The sequence below is a fragment of the Oncorhynchus mykiss genome, chromosome 2, assembly GCF_013265735.2.
Source record: "Oncorhynchus mykiss isolate Arlee chromosome 2, USDA_OmykA_1.1, whole genome shotgun sequence".
Taxonomy (NCBI): domain Eukaryota; kingdom Metazoa; phylum Chordata; class Actinopteri; order Salmoniformes; family Salmonidae; genus Oncorhynchus; species Oncorhynchus mykiss.
The window spans coordinates 103,585,384-103,607,103 of record NC_048566.1 but is presented as its reverse complement, the minus strand read 5'-3'; the positions used below and the strand labels follow the sequence as shown (position 1 = coordinate 103,607,103).

General features: G+C 43.3%; 1 protein-coding gene across 3 annotated transcripts in view; it reads right to left on the bottom strand.

Moving 5' to 3' along the window:
* Positions 1-1,666: 1,666 nt before the first annotated feature.
* LOC110502665 (epidermal growth factor receptor kinase substrate 8-like protein 2) overlaps positions 1,667-21,720 on the bottom strand; it is a 134,505-nt gene continuing 114,451 nt past the window's right edge. Inside the window, exons 12-22 of one of the 3 annotated variants that reach the window (XR_005039342.1) lie at positions 19,117-19,191; positions 17,967-18,115; positions 11,001-11,169; positions 10,561-10,595; positions 10,225-10,333; positions 8,983-9,114; positions 7,960-8,056; positions 7,486-7,675; positions 3,348-3,480; positions 2,733-3,180; positions 1,667-2,700 (exon numbers count right to left, since the gene is read on the bottom strand). Coding sequence is in view for 1 of the 3 variants with exons in the window: in XM_036961472.1 (XP_036817367.1) it covers positions 3,106-3,180; positions 3,348-3,480; positions 7,486-7,675; positions 7,960-8,056; positions 8,983-9,114; positions 10,225-10,333; positions 10,561-10,595; positions 11,001-11,169; positions 17,967-18,115; positions 19,117-19,191 (1,164 nt within the window). In the remaining 2 variants the exon portion in view is untranslated. Of the gene's footprint in view, positions 3,181-3,347; positions 3,481-7,485; positions 7,676-7,959; positions 8,057-8,982; positions 9,115-10,224; positions 10,334-10,560; positions 10,596-11,000; positions 11,170-17,966; positions 18,116-19,116; positions 19,192-21,720 lie in introns of all 3 variants that reach the window. The other 2 variants (XR_005039343.1, XM_036961472.1) reach the window with 2 other exon arrangements.

The following is a 21,720-nucleotide window of genomic DNA, read 5'->3' as shown; positions in this document are numbered from 1 at the left end:
AACACACCTGATCGCCCTCCTTGACAACCTACCAACACACCTTATCGCCCTCCTTGACAACCTACCAACACACCTGATTGCCCTCCTTGACAACCTACCAACACACCTGATCGCCCTCCTTGACAACATACCAACGCACCTGATCGCCCTCCTTGACAACCTACCAACGCACCTGATCGCCCATCTTGACAACCTACCAACGCACCTGATCGCCCTCCTTGACAACCTACCAACGCACCTGATCGCCCTCCTTGACAACCTACCAACACACCTGATCGCCCTCCTTGACAACCTACCAACACACCTGATCGCCCTCCTTGACAACCTACCAACACACCTGATCGCCCTCCATGACAACCTACCAACACACCTGATCGCCCTCCTTGACAACCTACCAACGCACCTGATCACCCTCCTTGACAACCTACCAACGCACCTGATCGCCCTCCTTGACAACCTACCAACGCACCTGATCGCCCTCCTTGACAACCTACCAACGCACCTGATCGCCCTCCTTGACAACCTACCAACGCACCTGATCGCCCTCCTTGACAACCTACCAACACACCTGATCGCCCTCCTTGACAACCTACCAACGCACCTGATCGCCCTCCTTGACAACCTACCAACGCACCTGATCGCCCTCCTTGACAACCTACCAACCCACCTGATCGCCCTCCTTGACAATCTACCAACACACCTGATCGCCCTCCTTGACAACTTACCAACACACCTGATTGCCCTCCTTGACAACCTACCAACACACCTGATCGCCCTCCTTGACAACCTACCAACACACCTGATCGCCCTCCTTGACAACCTACCAACACACCTGATCGCCCTCCTTGACAACCTATCAACACACCTGATCGCCCTCCTTGACAACCTACCAACACACCTGATCGCCCTCCTTGACAACCTACCAACACACCTGATCGCCCTCCTTGACAACCTACCAACACACCTGATCGCCCTCCTTGACAACCTACCAACACACCTGATCGCCCTCCTTGACAACCTACCAACACACCTCCTTGACAACCTACCAACACACCTGATCGCCCTCCTTGGCAACCTACCAACAAACCTGATCGCCCTCCTTGACAACCTACCAACACACCTGATCGCCCTCCTTGACAACCTACCAACACACCTGATCGCCCTCCTTGACAACCTACCAACACACCTGATCGCCCTCCATGACAACCTACCAACACACCTGATCGCCCTCCTTGACAACCTACCAACACACCTGATCGCCCTCCTTGACCTCCTACCAACACACCTGATCGCCCTCCTTGACAACCTACCAACACACCTGATCGCCCTCCTTGACCTCCTACCAACACACCTGATCGCCCTCCTTGACAACGTACCAACACACCTGATCGCCCTCCTTGACAACCTAACAACGGTTTGAGCCACCAAAAAAGTACCGATTGGATGGCCCCATCTGCAACATTTCAAGCTAGCTGTGCAGTGAGTTTACGTCACGTTCTGACCTCCGTTACGTGAGCTTGAACAGGATTGGATTGCACCACCGGTAGGTAATATGGGTAATATATATATATATATATATAATATATATTATAATAATATATAATATATAATATAGGTAATATACTACAATCTGTAACCTAAGGATGGAATTCAATACGATCAGCAGTAGAGTTGACTCCCGAACTTGCGTTTATTATTGAAGGAATGAACACGTCTACACAGAACAGAAATATGATTGGATGACAATTGTAAACGTACAGCATACTTTATATAGACAGTGGCACAGGGATGCAATAGTTGGAGGATAAGTCAAATGAATTACAGAACTGTATTTAGTAATAGTCGGAGGATATTTTGCAATATGGACAGTGTGACTGGACACGAGAATAGAATACAGACTGCTCAGAACTATAATGTAGCATTATTCAGTAAACAGTATAACATTTTAATACATTGGAGTATAATCAGATATGTGAACAATAACATCCAATTTGAAAATGTACTTTTGAGGACCTTATGGATTTGATTTCACCCAAAAACATTTCTTCAAGAATTCCCTGGAAATAAAACAAGGACACACATACAGCCGTCAGTCACATACAGCAGCCGTCAGTCACATACAGCAGCCGTCAGTCACATACAGCAGCCGTCAGTCACATACAGCAGCCGACATCACATACAGCAGCCGTCAGTCACATACAGCAGCCGACATCACATACAGCAGCCGACATCACATACAGCAGCCGTCAGTCACATACAGCAGCCGTCAGTCACATACAGCAGCCGTCAGTCACATACAGCAGCCGTCAGTCACATACAGCAGCCGTCAGTCACATACAGCAGCCGTCAGTCACATACAGCAGCCGTCATCACATACAGCAGCCGACAGTCACATACAGCAGCCGTCAGTCACATACAGCAGCCGTCAGTCACATACAGCAGCCGTCAGTCACATACAGCAGCCGTCATCACATACAGCAGCCGACAGTCACATACAGCAGCCGTCAGTCACATACAGCAGCCGTCAGTCACATACAGCAGCCGTCAGTCACATACAGCAGCCGTCAGTCACATACAGCAGCCGTCAGTCACATACAGCCATCAGTCACATACAGCCATCAGTCACATACGCACTCACACACACACACACACACGCACGCACTCACACAGATGCACAAACTATCTCTCTCACCACTACACCTGTAAATTAATATGGTCCCTCACCACTACACCTGTAAATTAATATGGTCCCTCACCACTACACCTGTAAATTAATATGGTCCCTCACCACTATACAAAGATAGAAACATTGTCAGGCAAAGCATCAAAAAGCAATAGTCATAATTACTAGAGAACATCATTGAAGAAAAAGGTAAACATACACATTCACTAAGATGAAAAATAAATATATAATTAAAAAAAAATGTATATAACATTTATATTAAATGCCAATGTTAACTGTCGATTGTCTGATAAAAATAAGTTGGTGAAAGGGTGGGCACTGTGGGAGGGGAAGGCTTCTGGTTGGTTGCTACTGGAGAGGGTTGTTATGGTGACCAGCCATGCTGAGCTGTGATTGGTTGACAGTCATTGAGCATGCTCAGATTAGTCCTTGCCGGCATCGATCTTCTCTTGTCGTCGTCTCATAATCTCTTGGAGCTCTGAATTCCCATTGTTCTTCTGGAAATAGATTTTCAGGTTTGAGTTTTTTTATTTTTTATATCTAAACATCTAAAGGCTCTAAACGTGTGTGTGTTCGTGCGTGCTTGTGCGTGTGTGTGTGTGTGTGTGTGTGTGTGTGTGCGTACAGTGGTTCATGTGTCAGTATGTGTGCATGTGATACAGACCTCTAGCTGGGCTTTCTGCACGGTGGTCTGGCTGTACACCCTGGCTCCCTCGTCTCCACACACTGCCTTCAGTTCCTCCTTGTTCAGAGAGAAGAGCTGAGCGCCCGTCAGGTTCCCCAGGCACTCCACCGTCCTGTAGGGAACAGAGACGACATTACCCATAATGCTCTATACCCAGGCAATCCACTGTGCTGTATGGAACAGAGACTACATTGCCCATAATGAGCTACACCCAGGCACTCCATCACGCTTTAGGGAACAGAGACTGCATTATCCATCAGACATGGGCAGGAAATAGTTGTATTTTGTAGTTTATTTTAAAATACCAACTTTTGAAATACTCTAGGTAGTTTAATGAAGAGTTAGAAATGTAGCGTTTTCAAAGGCAATTATTTTATGTGATATTCAAATACAGGTCTCAGAAAAATGAATACTATTTTAATGTATTTGAATATATGCAAGTTATTTGAAAACAAAAATTGTATTTGATGTCTGCCCAAAATGTAATGAAGAACCAAAGACGACAACAAGTAATGTGTGTTAATGAAACATATGAGGGACATGGAATCATCAAGATAACCCACTCTTCCAGCCCCAAAATGACTTACACATATTTTCATAATGAGTGAGACATAACGTACCACCTGACACCAAGTTATTATACATGTGTATTATCTTTGTGATCATTACAATAGCAACAATAGTGTTGCATATGATTTTGGAAATTGCTTTATAATTGCATAATAAGTGAGTTATTACATAAATGGAATAACGAAGTCACTATTCCTCTTGTCAGTAGTTACAAATACTCTCAGCTCTTTGTTATACAATTAAAATGCAATTACTCAATAATTATGTAACAACATACTAATAAAATGCTGCTCCTGAAGTAATTACAGTTTAACTACACAGGCACAAGAACAGTGAGGGCTGTCCTTGGCTGGAAAATGGCTTTCTGGTTTTCTGTGACTAGGTGCTGACCTAACATAATCGTTTGTTGTGCTTTCGCCGTAAAGCCTATTTGAAATCGGACACTGTGGCTGGATTTACAAGAAGTTTATCTTTAAAATGGTGTAAAATACTTGTATGATTGAGGAATTTTAATTATGGGATACCTCGACAACAGCCAGTGAAATTGCAGGGCTCCAAATTCAAAACAACTTAAAAAAGGGCTTTCTGGACCGTTTTTTGAAATTCTTTCAATTTTTTTTGTCAATTACACATACTTTTGTCATATTTTATTGTCATATTTTTTTTTTTTACTTGTCCATAAGGCATATGTTTTGTCCATTTGCAATATGATTTACTAGGAAGTCAAAAGTCGAAGTCAAAAGTCAGTGAACCATTGCCAGATGCAGTAAGACATGTCCAAATGCAATATGAAAGTATTGAAAGTGCCAAATCAGGATGTTTTGTCCATTTGCAATATGATTTCATAGGAAGTCGGAGTCAAAATTCAGTGAACCATTGCCAAATGCCATAAGAAATGTTCAAATGCAATATGAAAGTATTGAATGTGCCAAATCAGGATGTTTTGCGCATTTGCAATATGATATCATAGGAAGTCAAAAGTCACTTGTTTTTTTTTTGCCAAATGCCATAAGAAATGTCCAAATGCAATATGAAAGTATTGAAAGTGCCAAATCAGGATGTTATGTCCATTTGCCATGTACGATCATAGGAAGTCGGTTTCCAAACCCAAAAGTCAGTGAACCATTTCCAAATGGCATTTATACTGCCCAAATGATATATAGCCCTATGTTAAGCCATGAATCAACCTAGATGGTCTATTTGTCATGTATGATGAGGGAGAAGTGGGACTTTTTTTGAAAAAGGTCCAAAATGACCAGGGGTGCCCCCTATTGGATTGGCACGGGTGGGGGGTGTTCCCTACCCAACCGTAGACCCCTTGCTCCCTGTATTGAAATAGTTTAAAATAGTTATTTTGGGGGTATCTGTATTGAAATAGTCACCTCCAAAGTTACTGTTTGTTCCTCCCCAAAAATAGTTACTTTCCACAAACCATAGTTAAATCTATAGGTATCCGAAGTCTGTTACCCATAATTCCTTGTATAACATATTAAACACTAGAGAAGAACTGAGCTCTAGTCAGGATACCCAGACACTCCACCTTCCTTTCAATATTGAACAAACAAAATACGAACATACTAAATATTTGCAATATAAATTCACAAAATGTCAAATGTTCTAACTAAATGTTTTATCTAGTGGGATGTTTGCAAGGCTAGTGAACTGATTTGATTACCCTATTCCACAAGAAAAAGAGCAATGTTGAGTTTGCATTTGGAGCATTTTTCTCTGTAAACTTGCACTGGCTAGGTGACCTTTCCTGGTTCTAATAGTACAGTTAGCTAGCGGAAGACCATATAGCATGATAATACCATGAGATAACTGAAGACTATATAGCATGATAATACCATGAGATAACTGAAGACTATATAGCATGATAATACCATGAGATAACTGAAGACTATATAGCATGATAATACCATGAGATAACTGAAGACTATATAGCATGATAATACCATGAGATAACTGAAGACTATGTAGCATGATAATACCATGAGATAACTGAAGACTATATAGCATGATAATACCATGAGATAACTGAAGACTATATAGCATGATAATACCATGAGATAACTGAAGACTATATAGCATGATAATACCATGAGATAACTGAAGACTATATCGCATGATAATACCATGAGATAACTGAAGACTATATAGCATGATAATACCATGAGATAACTGAAGACTATATAGCATGATAATACCATGAGATAACTGAAGACTATATAGCATGATAATACCATGAGATAACTGAAGACTATAGAGCATGATTATACCATGAGATAACTGAAGACTATATCGCATGATAATACCATGAGATAACTGAAGACTATATCGCATGATAATACCATGAGATAACTGAAGACTATATAGCATGATAATACCATGAGATAACTGAAGACTATATAGCATGATAATACCATGAGATAACTGAAGACTATATCGCATGATAATACCATGAGATAACTGAAGACTATATAGCATGATAATACCATGAGATAACTGAAGACTATATAGCATGATAATACCATGAGATAACTGAAGACTATATCGCATGATAATACCATGAGATAACTGAAGACTATATCGCATGATAATACCATGAGATAACTGAAGACTATATAGCATGATAATACCATGAGATAACTGAAGACTATATAGCATGATAATACCATGAGATAACTGAAGACTATATCGCATGATAATACCATGAGATAACTGAAGACTATATAGCATGATAATACCATGAGATAACTGAAGACTATATAGCATGATAATACCATGAGATAACTGAAGACTATATAGCATGATAATACCATGAGATAACTGAAGACTATATAGCATGATAATACCATGAGATAACTGAAGACTATATAGCATGATAATACCATGAGATAACTGAAGACTATATAGCATGATAATACCATGAGATAACTGAAGACTATATAGCATGATAATACCATGAGATAACTGAAGACTATATCGCATGATAATACCATGAGATAACTGAAGACTATATCGCATGATAATACCATGAGATAACTGAAGACTATATAGCATGATAATACCATGAGATAACTGAAGACTATATAGCATGATAATACCATGAGATAACTGAAGACTATATAGCATGATAATACCATGAGATAACTGAAGACTATATAGCATGATAATACCATGAGATAACTGAAGACTATATAGCATGATAATACCATGAGATAACTGAAGACTATATAGCATGATAATACCATGAGATAACTGAAGACTATATAGCATGATAATACCATGAGATAACTGAAGACTATATAGCATGATAATACCATGAGATAACTGAAGACTATATAGCATGATAATACCATGAGATAACTGAAGCCAGCACTGTCACTTTTCTCTCTTCCTCACGATTGTAAGTACATAAACTTTAACTGATATCTGCCTGCCTGCCTGTGTGTTTATTTATGTTTTTGTGTGTGTGTGTGTGTGTGTGTGTGCGTGCGTGCGTATATCATGTCTTCTTAACACACAGCCAAGTATGGTGACTCACGGTTTAGAGAATCCCTTGGCATTGAGCCAGGCGGTGACCTGCGGTGGGCTGGAGTCTAAGGTGAGAGGAGGAGAGGAGCTGCTGTCTGAGGGGCGCTCTACCCTGAAGTTACGGCCCGGAGGATTGGACTTATTAGTAGTGATCCTCTTCAACAACTCATCATTCACCTCATCCATCTGGTGTGTCCGAGCTGGGGGAAGGGAGAGAGAGAGGGAGGGAGAGACAGAGGATCAATGGCAGGGGAGAGAGAGAGAGACCGAGGGAAAGAGAGAGACAGAAAGAGAGAGAGAATTAACAGAATGTGGAGAACGGAGAGACAGGGGAAGTAACTGTTTAAGAGGTATACCTGCTCATCTATAAGTGCTGAGGTCCTCTTGGCTAAGATGAGGAAACTCGTAAAAACCTTAAGCTCAGATAGCTCAGATAAGCAGTTATCTAGATTGTGCAGTAGTAAACGAAAGCTATGAGACTCACATTCTTTGAAGCGGCCCATGTCAAAGCTCTCCCCTCTACCTAGAGAGCTGGAGGGAGAGGTAGGGCTGTAGGGCTGTAGGGCTGTAGGGCTGTAGGGCTGGCCAACCAGAGGTGACACAGACACACACAGAGACAAAAGAAAGACACATGAAACAACGTTAATAATGAATGAATAGATTAGATTTATATAGTTATATATATCCAATAGATTAGATTTATATAGTTATATATATCCAATAGATTAGATTTATATAGTTATATATATATCCAATAGATTAGATTTATATAGTTATATATATCCAATAGATTAGATTTATATAGTTATAAATGTGTTCAACTGGTTTCCAGGATGCATTGGTAGGTGGGTACAGGGCTTGTAAAGTACGGAGAAGGGGTGGTATCATGAAGATGTGTTTGTGTGGTGTGTTTTAGAAGTATAGAGGGAATGTGCATAACTGCACATTCCCTCTATACTTGCAGTGCATAACTGAAGGTTATGTGTGAACAGTAGCTGTGTGTGTGTGTGTGTGATAATATGTGTGCATATGATATTGAGTGTGTGCATGTCTGTGATAATGTGTTTGTATATCATATTGTGCATGATAGTGTGTGTGTGTGTGCGTATGTGCTTTCTAATGTGTGCGTTTATGATAATGTGTGTGTGTGTGTGCGTTCTAATGTGTGCATTTATGATTGTGTGTGTGTGCGTTCTAATGTGTGCGTTTATGATAATGTGTGTGTGTGTGCGTTCTAATGTGTGCGTTTATGATAATGTGTGTGTGTGTGTTCTAATGTGTGAGTTTATGATAATGTGTGTGTGTGTGTGCGTTCTAATGTGTGCGTTTATGATAATGTGTGTGTGTGTTCTAATGTGTGCGTTTATGATAATGTGTGTGTGTGTGCGTTCTAATGTGTGCGTTTATGATAATGTGTGTGTGTTCTAATGTGTGCGTTTATGATAATGTGTGTGTGTGTGTGTTCTAATGTGTGCGTTTATGATAATGTTTGTGTGTGTAATGTTACCTGGCTATAGAGAGGTTCAGCCATGCCGTGTGGTTCCTCTAGTTTGACCACATCCAGGATGTTGTAGGGGACATATCCTGATTGGCCACTCCTGTTCCTCAGTTTCCACCACTGTTTATCGTCCTCTATCACCTGCAGGGCCACTTTTTTTTTTTAAATGTGTACCTTTATTTAACTAGGCAAGTCAGTTAAGAACAAATTCTTATTTTCAATGACGGCCTAGGAACAGTGGGTTAACTGCCTTGTTCAGGGGGCAGAACGACAGAGTTTTATCATGTCAGCTCGGGATTCGATCTAGGTTATGCTGCCGCCACAATGACCTAAATAATAATAATAATAATAATAATAATAATAATATACCATTTAGCATGTTGTTGTTTTTTAATCTGAAACATGCATTTTCATGTGTCCCAAGCATGAATCGAACCCACAACCCAGAAGTCACTCTGACTCTGCATGTCACTCTGCATGTCACTCTGACTCTGCATGTCACTCTGCATGTCACTCTGACTCTGCATGTCACTCTGCATGTCACTCTGCATGTCACTCTGACTCTGCATGTCACTCTGCATGTCACTCTGCATGTCACTCTGACTCTGCATGTCACTCTGCATGTCACTCCGACTCTGCATGTCACTCTGCATGTCACTCCGACTCTGCATGTCACTCCGACTCTGCATGTCACTCCGACTCTGCATGTCACTCCGACTCCGCATGTCACTCTGCATGTCACTGACTCTGCATGTCACTCCGCATATAATATAGATGTCGTACCTCTAGCACCTCGTCCTGCAGTACTGACAGTATTATAATATAGATGTCGTACCTCTAGCACCTCGTCCTGCAGTACTGACAGTATTATAATATAGATGTCGTACCTCTAGCACCTCGTCCTGCAGTACTGACAGTATTATAATATAGATGTCGTACCTCTAGCACCTCGTCCTGCAGTACTGACAGTATTATAATATAGATGTCGTACCTCTAGCACATCGTCCTGCAGTACTGACAGTATTATAATATAGATGTCGTACCTCTAGCACCTCGTCCTGCAGTACTGACAGTATTATAATATAGATGTCGTACCTCTAGCACCTCGTCCTGCAGTACTGACAGTATTATAATATAGATGTCGTACCTCTAGCACCTCGTCCTGCAGTACTGACAGTATTATAATATAGATGTCGTACCTCTAGCACCTCGTCCTGCAGTACTGACAGTATTATAATATAGATGTCGTACCTCTAGCACCTCGTCCTGCAGTACTGACAGTTCATTGGCATTGCGGGCCACAAAGTGGTAGCGGATCTTGGCATATTTACGGGACCAGGTGGTCAGCCCATTGTTGGACCTGGGACAGGACACAAATGCATGAGTTATTTCTCATGGATCATGCACAATAAATATTGGCCCAGATTTAGCTACACTTCTGTTACATGGTCTGTATTAACACTACAACAGCGTATACGTTTTATAGCAGCTCAAGAAATAACATTAACATTTTTGTCAAGTAATGGTAGTAGCAGCATGTAATGTAGAATCACAGTAGTAGTAATCTGGGAAATATAATCCATTTACCCATTCGATGAGTTTAAAGACTGGGTTCCAAAAATCTGAAAGAGAGAGAAAATTTTATAGGGCGGCGCACAATCTGACCAGCATCGTCCGGGTTAGGGGAGAGTTTGGCCGAGTTAGGCCGTCATTGTAAATACGAATTTGTTCTTAATTGACTGTCCTAGTTAAATAAAGGTTCAATAAAAAATGCAATAAAAAAACGATGTTCTGGACTAGCGTGTTTCTGACTAGTGTAACACACTGAACTAGTAAATAACTCAAAGTATTTCAAACCTGCATCACTGAAGAAATGTAAACAAACAAATGAAGAACTAACAATGGATGGCTGGGAGGAGTCTGGATGGTTGGGAAAAATCTACTAGAATGACTCAAATGGACAGCAGCCTAAAAATGTATGAGTATAAAATGTGTGTGTGTCTGTATGTGTGTGTCTGTGTACACACCTCGTCTGACTTGTAGGGGGACAGGAGGTTGGATATGGGGGACCTGGGAGGTTCCCCTGATCCCTCTGTCTCCCACGGGGAGGTCCTGAACAGCTCAGCCGGGGGCTCCCACCCATTCCTGAATTTGGGGAAGTATGTAGGAGCACACTGGTCCCGCGGCCAGTCCGCTCTGCAAGGGGCAGGGGTCGGGGGTCGGGGGGAGGTCGTTAATGCTGATACAGAGAGATCAAGTGTATAACAACTTATAAAGTATTAGAACAGCAGGCTGAACAACTTAACAGCAGGCTGCACAACTTATAAAGTATTAGAACAGCAGGCTGAACAACTTATAAAGTATTAGAACAGCAGGCTGAACAACTTATAAAGTATTAGAACAGCAGGCTGAACAACTTATAAAGTATTAGAACAGCAGGCTGAACAACTTATAAAGTATTAGAACAGCAGGCTGAACAACTTATAAAGTATTAGAACAGCAGGCTGAACAACTTATAAAGTATTAGAACAGCAGGCTGAACAGTTTAACAGCAGGCTGAACAGCTTAACAGCAGGCTGAACAGTTTAACAGCAGGCTGAACAGTTTAACAGCAGGCTGAACAGTTTAACAGCAGGCTGAACAGTTTAACAGCAGGCTGAACAACTTAACAGCAGGCTGAACAGTTTAACAGCAGGCTGAACAGTTTAACAGCAGGCTGAACAGTTTAACAGCAGGCTGAACAACTTATCGAATAGTCCCCGCGATATGCAACTGTTCAGGGAAGTCAGGAATCAATACACGCAGTCAGTCAGGAGAGCCAAGGCCAGCTTCTTCAGACAGACATTTGCATCCTGTAGCTCTAACTCCAAAAGTTCTGTGACACTGTAAAGTCCATGGAGAACAAGAGCACCTCCTCCCAGCTGCCCACTGCATTGAGGCTAGGTAACACGGTCACCACCGATAAATCCATGATTATCGAAAACTTCAACAAGCATTTCTCAACGGCTGGCCATGCCTTCCTCCTGGCTACTCCAACCTCGGCCAACAGCTCCGCCCCCAAACCGCTCCAGATTCTCCTTTACCCAAATCCAGATAGCAGATGTTCTGAAAGAGCTGCAAAACCTGGACCCGTACAAATCAGCTGGGCTTGACAATCTGGACCCTTTATTTCTGAAACTGTCCGCCGCCATTGTCGCAACCCTTATTACCAGCCTGTTCAACCTCTCTTTCATATTGTCTGAAATCCCCAAGGATTGGAAAGCTGCCGCAGTCATCCCCCTCTTCAAAGGGGGAGACACCTTGGACCCAAACTGTTACAGACCTATATCCATCCTGCCCTGCCTATCTAAGGTCGTCGAAAGCCAAGTCAACAAACAGGTCACTGACCATCTCGAATACCACCGTACCTTCTCTGCTGTGCAATCTGGTTTCCGAGCCGGTCACGGGTGCACCTCAGCCACGCTCAAGGTACTAAACGATATCATAACCGCCATCGATAAAAGAAAGTACTGTGCAGCCGTCTTCATCGACCTGGCCAAGGCTTTCGACTCTGTCAATCACCATAATCTTGTCGGCAGACTCAGTAGCCTCGGTTTTTCTAATGACTGCCTTGCCTGGTTCACCAACTACTTTGCAGACAGAGTTCAGTGTGTCAAATCGGAGGGCATGTTGTCCGGTCCTCTGGCAGTCTCTATGGGGGTGCCACAGGGTTCAATTCTCGGGCTGACTCTTTTCTCTGTATATATCAATGATGTTGCTCTTGCTGCGGGCGATTCCCTGATCCAACTCTACGCAGACGACACCATTCTGTATACTTCCGGCCCTTCCTTGGACACTGTGCTATCTAACCTCCAAACGAGCTTCAACGCCATACAACACTCCTTCCGTGGCCTCCAACTGCTCTTAAACGCTAGAAAAACCAAATGCATGCTTTTCAACCATTTGCTGCCTGTATCCGCATGCCCGACTAGCATCACCACCCTGGATGGTTCCGACCTAGAATATGTGGACATCTATAAATACCTAGGTGTCTGGCTAGACTGTAAACTCTCCTTCCAGATTCATATCAAACATCTCCAATCTAAAATCAAATCTAGAGTCGGCTTTCTATTCCGCAACAAAGCCTCCTTCACTCACGCCTCCAAACTTACCCTAGTAAAACTGACTATCCTACCGATCCTTGACTTCGACGATGTCATCTACAAAATAGCTTCCAATACTCTACTCAGCAAACTGGATGCAGTTTATCACAGTGCCATCCGTTTTGTTACTAAAGCATCTTATACCACCCACCACTGCGACCTGTATGCTCTAGTCGGCTGGCTCTCGCTACATATTCATTGCCAGACCCATTGGCTCCAGGTCATCTACAAGTCCATGCTAGGTAAAGCTCCGCCTATTCTCAGTTCACTGGTCACGATGGCAACACGCGCTCCAGCAGGTGTATCTCACTGATCATCCCTAAAGCCAACACCTCATTTGGCCGCCTTTCGTTCCAGTTCTCTGCTGCCTGTGACTGGAACGAATTGCAAAAATCGCTGAAGTTGGAGACTTTTATCTCCCTCAACAACTTCAAACATCTACTATCTGAGCAGCTAACCGATCGCTGCAGCTGTACATAGTCTATTGGTAAATAGCCCACCCATTTTCACCTACCTCATCCCCATACTGTTTTTATTTATTTATTTTTCTGCTCTTTTGCACACCAATATCTCTACCTGTACATAACCATCTGATCATTTATCACTCCAGTGTTAATCTGCATAATTGTAATTATTTGCCTACCTTCTCATGCCTTTTGCACACAATGTATATATAGACTCCCCTTTTTTCTACTGTGTTATTGACTTGTTAATTGTTTACTCCATGTGTAACTCTGTGTTGTCTGCTCATACTGCTATGCTTTATCTTGGCCAGGTCGCAGTTGTAAATGAGAACTTGTTCTCAACTAGCCTACCTGGTTAAATAAAGGTGATTTTTTTTTTTTTAAATAACAGCAGGCTGAACAGCTTAACAGCAGGCTGAACAGCTTAACAGCAGGCTGAACAGTTTAACAGCAGGCTGAACAGCTTAACAGCAGGCTGAACAGTTTAACAGCAGGCTGAACAGCAGGCTGAATAGCAGGCTGAACAGCTTAACAGCAGGCTGAACAGCTTAACAGCAGGCTGAACAGCAGGCTGAATAGCAGGCTGAACAGCTTAACAGCAGGCTGAACAGCTTAACAGCAGGCTGAACAGTTTAACAGCAGGCTGAACAGCAGGCTGAATAGCAGGCTGAACAGTTTAACAGCAGGCTGAACAGCTTAACAGCAGGCTGAACAGCTTAACAGCAGGCTGAACAGCTTAACAGCAGGCTGAACAGCTTAACAGCAGGCTGAACAGTTTAACAGCAGGCTGAACAGTTTAACAGCAGGCTGAACAGCTTAACAGCAGGCTGAACAGTTTAACAGCAGGCTGAACAGTTTAACAGCAGGCTGAACAGCTTAACAGCAGGCTGAACAGCTTAACAGCAGGCTGAACAGTTTAACAGCAGGCTGAACAGCTTAACAGCAGGCTGAACAGCTTAACAGCAGGCTGAACAGTTTAACAGCAGGCTGAACAGCTTAACAGCAGGCTGAACAGTTTAACAGCAGGCTGAACAGTTTAACAGCAGGCTGAACAGCTTAACAGCAGGCTGAACAGCTTAACAGCAGGCTGAACAGTTTAACAGCAGGCTGAACAGTTTAACAGCAGGCTGAACAGCTTAACAGCAGGCTGAACAGTTTAACAGCAGGCTGAACAGCTTAACAGCAGGCTGAACAGCTTAACAGCAGGCTGAACAGTTTAACAGCAGGCTGAACAGTTTAACAGCAGGCTGAACAGAAGGCTGAACAGCAGGCTGAATAGTTTAACAGCAGGCTGAACAGTTTAACAGCAGGCTGAACAGAAGGCTGAACAGCAGGCTGAATAGTTTAACAGCAGGCTGAACAGTTTAACAGCAGGCTGAACAGTTTAACAGCAGGCTGAACAGTTTAACAGCAGGCTGAACAGTTTAACAGCAGGCTGAACAGTTTAACAGCAGGCTGAACAGTTTAACAGCAGGCTGAACAGTTTAACAGCAGGCTGAACAGTTTAACAGAAGGCTGAACAGTTTAACAGCAGGCTGAACAGCTTAACAGCAGGCTGAACAGTTTAACAGCAGGCTGAACAGCTTAACAGCAGGCTGAACAGCTTAACAGCAGGCTGAACAGTTTAACAGCAGGCTGAACAGTTTAACAGCAGGCTGAACAACTTAACAGCAGGCTGAACAGTTTAACAGCAGGCTGAACAGTTTAACAGCAGGCTGAACAGTTTAACAGCAGGCTGAACAGTTTAACAGCAGGCTGAACAGTTTAACAGCAGGCTGAACAGCTTAACAGCAGGCTGAACAGTTTAACAGCAGGCTGAACAGTTTAACAGCAGGCTGAACAGCTTAACAGCAGGCTGAACAGCTTAACAGCAAGCTGAACAGTTTAACAGCAGGCTGAACAGTTTAACAGCAGGCTGAACAGAAGGCTGAACAGCAGGCTGAATAGTTTAACAGCAGGCTGAACAGTTTAACAGCAGGCTGAACAGCAGGCTGAATAGTTTAACAGCAGGCTGAACAGTTTAACAGCAGGCTGAACAGAAGGCTGAACAGCAGGCTGAATAGTTTAACAGCAGGCTGAACAGTTTAACAGCAGGCTGAACAGAAGGCTGAACAGCAGGCTGAACAGTTTAACAGAAGGCTGAACAGTTTAACAGCAGGCTGAACAGCTTAACAGCAGGCTGAACAGTTTAACAGCAGGCTGAACAGCTTAACAGCAGGCTGAACAGCTTAACAGCAGGCTGAACAGTTTAACAGCAGGCTGAACAGTTTAACAGCAGGCTGAACAGTTTAACAGCAGGCTGAACAGTTTAACAGCAGGCTGAACAGTTTAACAGCAGGCTGAACAGTTTAACAGCAGGCTGAACAGTTTAACAGAAGGCTGAACAGTTTAACAGCAGGCTGAACAGCTTAACAGCAGGCTGAACAGTTTAACAGCAGGCTGAACAGCTTAACAGCAGGCTGAACAGCTTAACAGCAGGCTGAACAGTTTAACAGCAGGCTGAACAGTTTAACAGCAGGCTGAACAACTTAACAGCAGGCTGAACAGTTTAACAGCAGGCTGAACAGTTTAACAGCAGGCTGAACAGTTTAACAGCAGGCTGAACAGTTTAACAGCAGGCTGAACAGTTTAACAGCAGGCTGAACAACTTAACAGCAGGCTGAACAGTTTAACAGCAGGCTGAACAGTTTAACAGCAGGCTGAACAGTTTAACAGCAGGCTGCCCGACCTCGCTAATGCTCTTTGTGGCTGAATGGAAGCAAGTCCCCACAACAATGTTCATCTAGTGTTCATCTAACATCTAGAAAATAACTGTTGGTATCATGGAAATTTACTGTTAATTAACATAAACACATTTAGCATCTCCTGTCTTCCACACACAGACTACAAACCACTGATGCAGACCTTAGGAACATCTACATTTTTAAAAGTTTAATAAATACATGTAATATAGCGTCCACCTTCACAATAAATCCATTATTTATTTTAGACAGGCCTAAAGACGCATTATGATATGAAGAAAATGTAGTCTATTTCAGAGGAACTAAATATTCGGAGTTTTCCCTTCGTTCGGCCCTGATCTGGCTATTCCATATGGCTGTGGGCTACACCAGTTCATTAAGCAGATAACATTTGGTTAGAATTCTGTGGCTTTATTTTATATTATTATTTATATTATGAAGAATACAATTGAACTAAGCTGTTTGAAACAGAAAGGATATTTTCCCCAAACCATTTGAGGGAGTGTCACACAGATCCCAAATGAATACAATCACTAGCATAAAAAAACAAAACGGTTTTACTCAATGAGGCTGATGCAACAGATCACAACATTTAGCTTAAAATGTTGATAAACTATGAGGCTATTTCTTCACGTTATAAGTGCAGCAATGCGAACACGGCAAGGCTATAAGCGAGAATGTTCCATCAGAGGAAAACACCGAAAGTGATTTATGCACCTAATACTTTTATTATAAAGGTGCATTTTAATTGGTGAAAATTATCTTCCCCAAACTTGAAACTCACACGTTCTGTATATGTGCCAGTTAGGCTCTATCTACACTCATTGTAAAGCGGATTAATGTGCTTCATTTTAAGGAGATATTTGGCCACTTTAGTTGTGATTACAAACCTTATCAAAGCATGTTGGCCTATGCTCTAAATGAGATGTGGGACTAGGATTTGAAAAAGTCACGAAGAAAAGGCATTGCTTCTTGCCTTACGCTGGGCATGATTCACAAGTGATAATATATCATTCACAAGTGATTTAATCTTATCTTTACATATGCTAAATAATATGTGTGTGAAATTAGTTTTGATTTAGAATGGACCATTATCATGCACCTGTATCGAAACAGAGGGGGGGGGGGGGGGACATAGAGAATGGAGGAGGCTTTCCCATTGTTCATTTTCATGCCAGCCAGGTAGGCTATATTCCTGTTGTAAAGATAAGCAATGTGCTTAATATAGTATGAATAAAACTATAGAAAGCTGATGGGATCCTCCTCTTTTTAATAGAGGTCATCACTCGTGCAATTGCATAGCCTATAGAAATGTTGCGCAACATGAGCTCATGGGCTCTCATGAAGAGTTTGATTAGATTTTCAACTACATTTGCAGTGATGTCAGAGTGATTAGAGGGACAACAGAGTGCTTGAGTACCAGGCAGTTAGCCAGTTTGGCAGGATACTAATGACCAGCAGCAGCATCAGAGCTTGAAGAAGCCTAATTAAGGTGACTAAACAGGTGGTATTTGACTGCCGTCATAACTCGTGACCGCCGGTGTGTAATACGGTCACCACAACAGCCCTAGTCATGTCGTGTATCTTGAAGACGTTGAGGAGGTCTGTACGCAGCGTAGTACCTTCCAGAAACCCCACACACTCACCTAGGTCGTGTCCACCCGTCTCCCAGCAGTTCAAAGATGGTCATCTCTTTAGGCGACAGGTGACCTCTCAGGAAGTCTACTGCATCTCTCGACAGGTGAGGGGAGACCACCGAGCGGGGTAGCTCTGGACTACCACAGGACTGGAGAACCTAGAGGTCAGAGGGTAGAGGTCACAGCTCATACACTAGAGCACCTGGAAGTAGCCAGGTGTACTATCAGGCTATGTTGCCATGAGAGAGTAACCAGGTGTACTATAAGGCTATGTTACCATGACACAGTAACCAGGTGTGTCTGTCTCAATAAAACACGTCAGGGTTAGGTAAATCTAGTTACCAGGTGTGTCTGTCTCAATAAAACACGTCAGGGTTAGGTAAATCTAGCCTTCATCATTTGGCAATTGTGGTGGCTGCACCTGATGTGGGATATAACCACACTGATCCGGTCTGCTTAGTTCCATGATGGAACGGTGTGTGTGTGTGTGTGTGTGTGTGCGCATGCTAGGTACATCACTCATTAGACTTTCCCCCCTGCAGGAAAGCTACCACACACACACACACACACACACACACACAAGACAATAGAGGGAAGGGTATGTTGATGACTAGGACAATACAAACATTCAACTGTTCTCCTCCCCACTTCAATAGACTATCGGTTGTGTGTGGCGATAACAGTGATTCAGTCAACATTGTGGGGAAGCCTTAATGCTTCCTAAAGCATACAGTGTTCTGCTTGGCTGGCCAGACATCGTTTAGTAGAAGGCCAAAAGGTACAGACACCACCCATATCATGTCCATTGAGATTTTAGCTGATGTCACTGGCATGTGTTCGATTTAAAAAAAATCTGAATAACAGAAATTGGTTTGAAAGACCAGCTGAAAGACCCGTGTCTGATGTTTAGAAACACTCTCCTACCTCCTCTGATGTAGGCAACAGTAAGACTTATTTCCTCTGCAAGGACAGAGTATGACACCCAACAATCTCTATCTAAATACAGGCTGGATGACGTCATTATTACAACCAGATTTGAAACGGTTCAGGTTGTTATCTGGCTGTTATGTCTCTTCAACCAACTTTCTACCATCTTTGCCTGCTATGAATGCACTCCCCACGAAACATATATATCTCTGTGTATCAGTCAAGTTCTTACCAACTCCAGGGGGCCAAACAGGAAGTGCACCAGCTCAGAAGCACTGGGGTTCTGGATGTGCTTCTTCAGTTTGGCCTGCAGGGGGCAGAGTGACAAATACACACTGTTAGAGACAGTTCACCACAGCTCCGTATAGGAAAGTAGCAGCAAGGTTTCTATTGCAATTCAGTCCATTGGAGAAGTAAACTAAAATATATCTGTATATAGATAAATATATCTATATCCCTTCGAACCTCCTTGGGTCCTTCCATGTTTATAGATGTAAGCAACATGGTGGAGGCTCCATCACTAGCTTGATTAAACCTTTTAACACCCCTTTAAAACTGTCAACATCAAAGGGTTAGGAGCAGAGTAAAGGGGTAGGACCAGAGTAAAGGGGTAGGACCACAGTAAAGGGGTAGGACCACAGTAAAGGGGTAGGACCACAGTAAAGGGGGTAGGACCACAGTAAAGGGTTAGGACCACAGTAAAGGGTTAGAACCAGAGTAAAGGGGTAGGACCACAGTAAAGGGGTAGGACCACAGTAAAGGGTTAGGACCACAGTAAAGGGGTAGGACAACAGTAAAGGGTTAGTAAAGGGGTAGGACCAGAGTAAAGGGGTAGGACCACAGTAAAGGGGTAGGACAACAGTAAAGGGTTAGTAAAGGGGTAGAACCACAGTAAAGGGGTAGGACCACAGTAAAGGGGTAGGACCACAGTAAAGGGGTAGGACCAGAGTAAAGGGGTAGGACCAGAGTAAAGGGGTAGGACCACAGTAAAGGGGTAGGAACAGAGTAAAGGGGTAGGAACAGAGTAAAGGGTTAGGAACACAGTAAAGGGTTAGGACCAGAGTAAAGGGGTAGGCGAACAGTAAAGGGTTAGTAAAGGGGTAGGACCAGAGTAAAGGGTTAGGACAACAGTAAAGGGTTAGTAAAGGGGTAGGACCAGAGTAAAGGGGTAGGACCACAGTAAATGGGTAGGAACAGAGTAAAGGGGTAGGACCACAGTAAATGGGTAGGAACAGAGTAAAGGGGTAGGAACAGAGTAAAGGGTTGGGACCACAGTAAAGGGTTAGGACCAGAGTAAAGGGTTAGGACCAGAGTAAAGGGTTAGGACAACAGTAAAGGGTTAGTAAAGGGGTAGGACCACAGTAAAGGGGTAGGACCACAGTAAAGGGTTAGGACCAGAGTAAAGGGGTAGGACCACAGTAAAGGGTTAGGACCAGAGTAAAGGGTTAGGACAACAGTAAAGGGTTAGTAAAGGGGTAGGACCAGAGTAAAGGGGTAGGACCAGAGTAAAGGGGTAGGAACAGAGTAAAGGGGTAGGAACAGAGTAAAGGGGTAGGAACAGAGTAAAGGGGTAGGACCAGAGTAAAGGGGTAGGACCACAGTAAAGGGTTAGTAAAGGGGTAGGACCAGAGTAAAGGGTAGGACCAGAGTAAAGGGGTAGGAACAGAGTAAAGGGTTAGGAACACAGTAAAGGGTTAGGACCAGAGTAAAGGGTTAGGACAACAGTAAAGGGGTAGGACCAGAGTAAAGGGGTAGGACCACAGTAAATGGGTAGGAACAGAGTAAAGGGGTAGGAACAGAGTAAAGGGTTAGGAACACAGTAAAGGGTTAGGACCAGAGTAAAGGGTTAGGACCAGAGTTAAGGGGTAGGAACAGAGTAAAGGGGTAGGAACAGAGTAAAGGGGTAGGAACAGAGTAAAGGGTTAGGACCACAGTAAAGGGGTAGGACCAGAGTAAAGGGTTAGGACAACAGTAAAGGGTTAGGACCAGAGTAAAGGGTTAGGACAACAGTAAAGGGGTAGGACCAGAGTAAAGGGGTAGGACCAGAGTAAAGGGGTAGGACCACAGTAAAGGGTAGGACCACAGTAAAGGGTTAGGACCACAGTAAAGGGTTAGGACCACAGTAAAGGGTTAGGACCAGAGTAAATGGGTAGGACCACAGTAAAGGGGTAGGACCAGAGTAAAGGGTTAGGACCAGAGTAAAGGGGTAGGAACAGAGTAAAGGGGTAGGAACAGAGTAAAGGGTTAGGAACAGAGTAAAGGGGTAGGAACAGAGTAAAGGGTTAAGAACACAGTAAAGGGGTAGGAACATAGTAAAGGGTTAGGAACAGAGTAAATGGGTAGGAAAAGAGTAAAGGGTTAGGAACACAGTAAAGGGGTAGGAACAGAGTAAAGGGGTAGGAACAGAGAAAAGGGGTAGGAACAGAGTAAAGGGTAGGACCAGAGTAAAGGGGCAGGAACAGAGTAAAGGGGTAGGACCAGAGTAAAGGGGTAGGAACAGAGTAAAGGGGTAGGACCAGAGTAAAGGGGTAGGACCACAGTAAAGGGGTAGGACCACAGTAAAGGGGTAGGAACAGAGTAAAGGGGTAGGAACAGAGTAAAGGGGTAGGACAACAGTAAAGGGTTAGTAAAGGGGTAGGACCACAGTAAAGGGGTAGGACCACAGTAAAGGGTTAGAACCAGAGTAAAGGGGAAGGACCAGAGTAAAGGGGTAGGACCACAGTAAAGGGGTAGGACCAGAGTAAAGGGTTAGGACCACAGTAAAGGGGTAGGCCCACAGTAAAGGGGTAGGAACACAGTAAAGGGGTAGGACCACAGTAAAGGGGTAGGCCCACAG